This window comes from Melanotaenia boesemani, chromosome 8, assembly GCF_017639745.1.
Source record: "Melanotaenia boesemani isolate fMelBoe1 chromosome 8, fMelBoe1.pri, whole genome shotgun sequence".
Taxonomy (NCBI): Eukaryota; Metazoa; Chordata; class Actinopteri; order Atheriniformes; family Melanotaeniidae; genus Melanotaenia; species Melanotaenia boesemani.
The window spans coordinates 14,182,687-14,190,573 of record NC_055689.1 but is presented as its reverse complement, the minus strand read 5'-3'; the positions used below and the strand labels follow the sequence as shown (position 1 = coordinate 14,190,573).

The window sequence follows — 7,887 nt, the reverse complement described above, 5'->3', positions numbered from 1 at the left end:
AACTAGTGCTGCTCAGAGGCTCTCATAGTGAATACAGCTGGAAAATCCTCACACTCTGGCAGCTGCTTGAATTTTGTTATGAAAAAAATATGGTTCTATGAAAGGCAAAACTTCACAGTTCAGATTACTGCATAATTAGAGTGACAAATAGTTCCTTTATCATGCCACATCATCCCAGTTGGATAAAACTGCTGGTTTGGCCAATCCACCATAAATTCATCACAAAAAATATGGAAATATGATCAATCTGGTCTTTAATTCTCCCCTTTAATAATACCAATTGGTATTGTGTTATGCATTGTTAGAAAGACCAGTTTTATCATCTTTTCAAGAAGGCATAACTTGTAAGAATCATACTTATGTGGAATGAGCACAGCTAAAAGTGTTGGTAGAGACTCCCCAAAAAATATGCAAAAATCACCTGCAATATTCTCCTGTTGGTATTCACTTCTGTTTTGAGACTCAGGTGTTGCCTAGGGTGTGCTAACCACAGATGTATGACTTGCACCTGATTGATAGACAGATTTATTGACATGGTATTGGTATCTGGATGCTATCTTGCAGCAAAATGTGACCAGACTGGTAACCAGTATGAGGAGGAACCAAGCTGTTGTGGCTATGTATGGATTCTCCACGTGCTACTTTGGTCTTTGACAATAAAAAAATGAGTAAAGTGTAAAAATATGTGTTGTTTCTTCCTTCTTAGTGTGGGAGAGTGCAATCATCCAACTCACCAAGTAACTCAAAACAAGAGTTAATACCAATATAAGAACATTGCAGGAGATTTTTGACATATTTTCTGTGTACAATGTATATATTCACAAAATATTCAATATATAGTATATTATTAAAGGAGAGGAATAACGATAATATAATAAATAATAAAACAAATATAGATTTCCATACTTTTTGTGCAAAGTTTGTGATAGAAAATATTACACACTTGTGATCAAATATGACCTTGGACTTTTCTTTTTTTTATTTAAATGACACATTCAGAAAAAAATCTTCATTTTCTCCTCTCCTTTCTTGCCCCCTTTCTCCCATCAGCAGCTGGGTCAAGTTTGCCAAATAATTCCAGTTTGTGTCAAATGATAACGCTTTCATTCTTCAACATAAAGTTGTGCAATTTATCAAATTTAAAGAAAAACTCTGTTTAAATTATATAAGATGTCGTCAAGATTTGTTTAATCTCCACTTGATATGTTTGCAGCCTTCTGGTGGTGTTTTTAATTGACATTAGGCGACGTTAGCAGTCGGTCCGGTTATATTTCGAAACATCCCAACCGGAAGTCATGTTTTGTTGACGCGTTTAAACGTCAGCTTCTCCGTCAGGTCTCTCTCCTCGCTTCCCGTACTAGTGACGGTCTCTCTACCTAACGGCACTGCCTCGTGCGACCGGCCAGCTGAGAACAACCTCGCGCTCGGAAGACGAGTCGGGATTTGAGGAAAGAGGACGACGGTTTGATAAACCATGCAGATACTCGGGGTCCCGTTTTTACTGTTTTGGCTTGTCTATGGCCACTCCTTCGCTTACAGCGGAAAAGGTAAGAACATGGAAGAAAAAAAAAAAAAAAAAAGTAACGAAATATGATTTTTATTCGGCTTTGAGCTGCACAAGTTGGCAAGTGGCGTGACAACGGTGCGGACAACTTCGAAACTGCTTATACTCTTTTCTTTAGCTCTAAAAGCATACATTTAAAGTAATTTCGTTATTTAATGTGCACAGTCCAGGTGTTCAGCATAAGAAATGTCAAGATTTAGAATAGCAGTAGGCTAACTATTGTTGCAGGTAGAGTGGTATAGTGCAATAAAAAAAAAAAAAACCACTGATGGAACTAAAAACATTTTTTCCATTAGTTTATCAGACTAAGTGTTTGCTCGATATGTGAAGTTTTCTGAGAGGGAGGTGGGTCTCCCCATGGGGCTCCAAACAGTTTCAGTAAATGGAAGTGAAACATCACATAAATTAATAGGTTATAAAAAGAATCTTTGTGATTTATTTTAAGAGATTGCTCAGGGATACATCTGGGAACATTTTCTCCCCCTATTGTTTTCTTTTAATGACGCAAAGCCATAAATGCCATAGAACAGACTTCTTGAAAAGTCTGTTGTGTAAAATTGTGATAGTTCAATACCAACATTTGAATTATCTCAGATGCTGACCCTATCCTGGAACATCCAAGCTAAGACTTCAATAAACAAAACAAAACAAAAAACAAAAATAACAACAGTAAAAACAAAGACTGTTTTATGACAGAAAATAGTGGAAAAGTCTAAAATATTTCTTTTAAAAAAATTCTTTTTTTGGCCAAGATGTTATACATTTAATCCATAAAAAAAAAAAAAAAAAAAAAAAAAAAAAACTCTATTAGATTTAATCTTGGAGGGACAACCTTGCATGTAATCAACACAATAAATGTGACATAGTTATGATGTTGTGATTGGCTGGTTGGGCAGTGATCTGAAGATGATATCAGAGGACAATGATCGATTAGTGCTCTGAGAGGGGAGCCATGGTTAGAGTGCAGTATTCAATCATATCCTCACCCTGTAATACACCACATCTTCCTCTTGCTCTCTCTCTTACTCTTTCACTCACATAACCCCCCCCCCCACACACACACAGAAACAGCAGTGACTGGTGTTGCCAATGACGGGCACTGGTAGTTTACAGTGGTATTAATTGGGTCTCTGGAGTGAGAGCGCCGGGCTGGCTGGCTGTCTGCACTCAAGCAAACATTATCATTAGTTTTGCTGTTTATAAAAGTCCTCCATATGGCAGAGAGCCAGAGGGAAAGCTGACTAGGTTTAGATAAGGCTGAGAAAAGTGACTTTTTTCTTTTTTGTTTAAAGACTTCAGCATTTAATTTAGTTTTAAATGGTGAAAGTCATAATCTCAGCCATTTTTGTGACACACATGCTGTACATTCATACTTGACAGAATGCAGTGCAGGCTTGGGGCAGTTTTTATTTTTTACATAACCTTTTAGCTCATAGCATTTCATTGATGCACATGGCAGTTTTAGTAAAAATACAAACAATGCTGTCTGACAGTGCTGTATAATAGGAGTTAATTAATAATAATTTTTGTTGTCATTATATTAAGTTTTGGAACAAAAGGCTGAATGCCTTTTTTTCTCTCACCTTTTCTCCTTTTCCATAGATAAGTACTTGAAATATGTTATTTTGGTTGTTCATTGCAGAATGTTATATACAAATATTCAATACAGAATGATTAGATAATAAATAGACCAAAAAGTTATAGAAAAGATTCACTTTCATGGGTTAGAATATGTTATATTTCAATAAGCTCATAGTAATCACTTTTGGCTCTATGAAATGGAAAAAAAGCCTAAAAAAAAAAGGCAAAATAAGAATAAATAAAAGTTTAATGCATAACATATTGCAGACCCCCCACATCCATAGATGGATGGAAAATTGCATACCTAATTAGTTTATGGTGGTACTGCTTTGCACATGTTGGCAAACTTACTTGTTTCATTGGATCTAAATAAAAAATATTCCAATTTTTATGTATCCCCACCAGGACTTTCCATATTTTTCAGCTTGGCTGCCTGCCTGCTCTAGTTTGCTGGATCACTGTTGACCTATGGCAACACAGTATAGTATTTTTATACTATTTTATTTTATTTTATACTGTACTATTTACTATTTAGTATTTTATTTCCAAATCTTCAGTAAGACTGTATTACTAAGTAAAGCTATTTCCTCTATTTCAAGAATAGATCAAGGCTTCTGAGTGGTGCTTGGATATGTGGCTGTTGTGTAAGACAGACAGACATATTTTCTTCTGTGTGTGCAGATTTTGTATTAGAGGCTTTACAAGCTCAGCAGAATACAGTGTACAATATAAGTGAAACAAAGACCTTCTGCTGAATACTTTTACATAAGATGCTGGGAAATGGAACAAAATAGATAAGTGCCAGGGAAGACTGACTGAGAGGATCTGAGGGGTGCTGAAAGGAAAAGAAAGAGGGGGGAAAAAAGGAAGAAAACAAGATCAGATTTATGGGTGTCTTTTGAACAGAGCCATGCAGCTGTATTATCCACCTTAGAACATAAATCCTAAGAGTGATGTGGAACGTAGAGGCGTAACTCAGGTTTTCTTCTTCTGTGCAATGAGTAGTGAAACAATGTCTGATGGGAAGTGCTGTGGCCGTTCGGTTGCTGCTTTCCTCTACACTGTCATTCACGCCCTTTCTGTTCTCATTCTTCTCCCTGCCTTCTCAGTGGTGTTTTTCTGTCTGCCTCTCGCTTTCTCCCTTTGACTCTGCATCACTCTTGGCTGTTCTGCTCTGTTGAGTTGATGCCATTCAGAGGGCAAATGCCACAGAGAGAAATGTTTCGTCGTTCTCCTCATCACTTTTTTTCCTTCCATGCTCAAACAGCCCTCATCCTGGTTTTGCAGACCTGCTGCTGCTCTCTTTCTCTTCACAGTCATGGATTCCATTCCAAAGGTTTATGGGCTTAAGTGAGATGTATAAATGGGGTGGCTGTCTACTCTCTGTCTTACTCTGCCCTTTCTCATTTCCAAAGAGTTGCATTTTCTCTCTATTGTGGGTACCTCTATTATAGACCCCCCAACAATCCCACTTATCCTCTTTTGTTTTTCCAAAGCATGTTTAGATTTTCAGTATCTTTAACCCCTGTTCCTGGTTGGCTCTCACATTTCCTTTTTTTTTTTTGTCTGATAATACAAACTATTTGTTGTGTCTTAAATGTTTAGCTCATGAGATGTTTGGGAATTTTATTTAAAAATACTAAGTACCTTTGTACTTCGTACTGGCAGGTGCAGCAAGTGGAGGAATGTTAGGTGTTTGTGCTCCTATAATTATATGCAAATTAAAGTGGATATGCAAATGAAAAGTCCTAATTTGGACGGTAATTACCCAGCACAGCTAATTATAATATGTCTGATGAGGTGTAAGGTGGAGGAGAGGAGTGAAATGGAGAACCTGCTGTAGGATGATATATGTGCTGATTCGTTTGTTTGTTGTGTGTTTGTGTCTGAGGCATGGAGATGTTGATGTTTAGGGCAGTTTGTGTTTGCCAGAATTACACCAGCTGGTTCAAGAGCCCCACTGGGGCTTTCTGGTCAGCACTGCGCAATATGTGGTAGATAAACATTGCATGTGGTGCTTTCTGAGGGACAGCACCATGCACTCATTAGCTCACTAAAGCAATGACATTTACACATTCAGGCACTTTACAACCTTCTATGTAAACATAGCCCATAGTTTTTTTTTTTTTTTTAATTTACACGCACTGATGAACTGAGGTACTGTTGAAGCTCAGAAAGAAAACGAGCAATTAGTAGAGGAAAGTGGGCAAATGAGCAGGAAAGGGAAAAAAGGGCTCTTAAAAAATGCACAATACAAAAACACATAGATTTTCCATAATAAGAAACCACTTTATTCTTTAACTTTTTACTTCGTTGAGCATTTATCAGTTTTTCTGTCCATCTGTCTGCCACAAATACCACTGGGCTGAATTTCATAAAGCTTGATTTAAAAAATTCAGCCACTCAAGTTTAGAGTGGATCCTGGTTATGTTATTTAAAATTGTGAAATGTTTTATTTTCCTTTGGGGGGAAATGTTCTCTCTTAGTGTCCTAGTTTCTTAAGTTGATTATTTAGCTGTTTGTATGTTTTCCTGATAACAAATGCAGTGTTTCCCCCAGGTTTTTGGCATTGGGGTGGTGGTGAAGGGGGATAATGTTATTTAGGCCATTAAATAAAAATAACTTGGATTATTTTATTTTTTTTTAAAGGTTTAAGTTTTGTCCTAAAAAAATTATGATCAGATATTGCTGTCTAAAAAAAAATTCAGGTTGCTGGACAGAGCTTGTTTCTACAAATAAAATAAAACTTAAAATAAATGCAATATAACTCAATCTGAGGGACAGCAGTAGCTGTCATGGCCTTAAGGCTTTGCATTTTTGCACTGTTGAATTCACTTCCCATTCTTGAATCACACCTGGGGGCCATTTCTCGAAAGCAGGATTAATGGCTTAGTGAGGTAACTTCAGGTTCATCTGGATTTTTAGTGTCACAAAGCTGGTTAATCTCTTACTTAGTTGTATCACCATGCCCTCTGTCCAGCTGTCTCAGAGTCAAAAACCAACTATGCCATTTGTCTCACAGGAAAACACTGCCATGAGAGATTTTCCCTGCTGACATATAATGATTTTGAGCTATCATTATTTTGTTTTAAAGATTAAAATAAACAATTAAAGACTTCCTGTTGTTTTTTCATAGTGTGAGCAGTGTAACAAACTTACCAAATTGCATCATATACATTCATCTTATAAAATATTTCAAAATTAGAATAGAAGAATAAATAAAACCTTTTTAAAAGTAGTTTTTTACAGCATTAAAGCAGCGCCACTATGGGAGACTTTTGCACTTTGGCTCCCCCTAATGATGGCTAACTTGGCATCAGCGTTGCATCCTGTCCTGTCTGACGTTTCTCCCTGTATTTTCTCTTGCTTCGTCACTGTCGCTCTTTCTTCTCTGTGCTTCCTCCATAATATTCCCTTAGGTTTCTTTACTGAATACTGTGCATCCAAAAGGCCAGTGTGTTGCCATCCCGTTCTTGGTGTGTTATGTGGTGCCCTAAAGCAAAACACATCTGTCACTTTGTGCTCTGGAACACAAAGTTGTGAAGTGCAGGCTGAACGCTGTAGGGTAATCTGCATAATGAATGTCAGTATGGCATCAAAATGAGTCAGAAGCAGAGAGTTTTAAGGTTGGAAACTTGTGCAGTGTTGCTTTACTGAGAAAAAAATGAACTTACACATCTACAATAAGCACCGACTTGTTTGAATCCCTTATATGTTTGTTTAAAGCACATTTAAAACAGGTATTGCAGCGAGTTGAAACTTTCTTAATGCCCGAAGAATAGGCTACACCTGAAGCACATTAGTTTAATCACATAAACAATCAGAAATGGTTGATGAACTTTTATTGGTTGATATTGATTAGCTTCTTAATTAACACATCCAAATTTTCAGCAGTACTTATTTTTTCAACTTATTTCCTACTTTGGCTGCAGCAGCTGTTTCTATTTTCATATTGTTGAAAATGTATGAGCATCATTGGCCATTAACACATCAGCTCCACCAGTGCCATGGTCTTAGTGAGATTGTCATTGTTAGGGTTTCTGAAGTCAGATCACCTGAAGATACCCTGGATATGTTGAACCAGTGTTGTAGTACAGGTATTAGGGCCTCGTTTGCTCATTGTCTCACCCATATTTTTTTTTCTCCAGGTTTCCTTTGTGCAGTGTCAGATCATTGTCTTCTTTGTTTGTGTGTGTGTGTGAGTAGTTAGTTTTCTTGTTCTTTTTTTTTTTGCTTTGCTTGTTTTTGTGTTTTAGATTTCTGTTTTTGGACACTTACCCCCTCCAGTTGTTTTGGCTTGTTTAAATAGAAGTTATTTTTTTTCTTCACCTGCCTGTCTCCTTCCTGTGAGCCTGCTTTTAGGTCCTCTCACGTCACTACAACACATCATGACACAAGCTGCTGCTCGTTTCTGCTTCATACTTTATTTGTAGATAAAAGTCTTGCTATGATTGGAGAGAAGCTGATGTTGATATAGTGAAATTCACATCAATGTGCAGCTGGTGGCTGACTTTGTATGTCTTGAGCAAATTAGTGAAAATGTCACAACAAATGGTGCTTTTCTTTCTTAAATGACATTAAGACTCTACTATGATGATATTATGAGATTGTTTGACTATGTTGTATTATTGTCTGTGTTGATCTTATGAAATTTGTCTTATTCTTCTTAATTTGACCTGCATGTGATGGTATTTATCTGTGATTAATCAGGGAGCCAACATCAAAACAGTCAGATTTTAGTA

At 36.9% G+C, this 7,887-nt stretch overlaps 1 protein-coding gene across 1 annotated transcript in view; it reads left to right on the top strand.

The window, feature by feature from the left end:
• Positions 1 to 1,345: 1,345 nt before the first annotated feature.
• The window catches only part of clstn2a (calsyntenin 2a), a 157,773-nt gene continuing 151,231 nt past the window's right edge, over positions 1,346 to 7,887 (top strand). Inside the window, exon 1 of the mRNA XM_041993079.1 lies at positions 1,346 to 1,547. Within this exon, the coding sequence (XP_041849013.1) occupies positions 1,475 to 1,547 (73 nt within the window). The 5' untranslated portion in view covers positions 1,346 to 1,474. The remainder of the gene's footprint in view (positions 1,548 to 7,887) is intronic.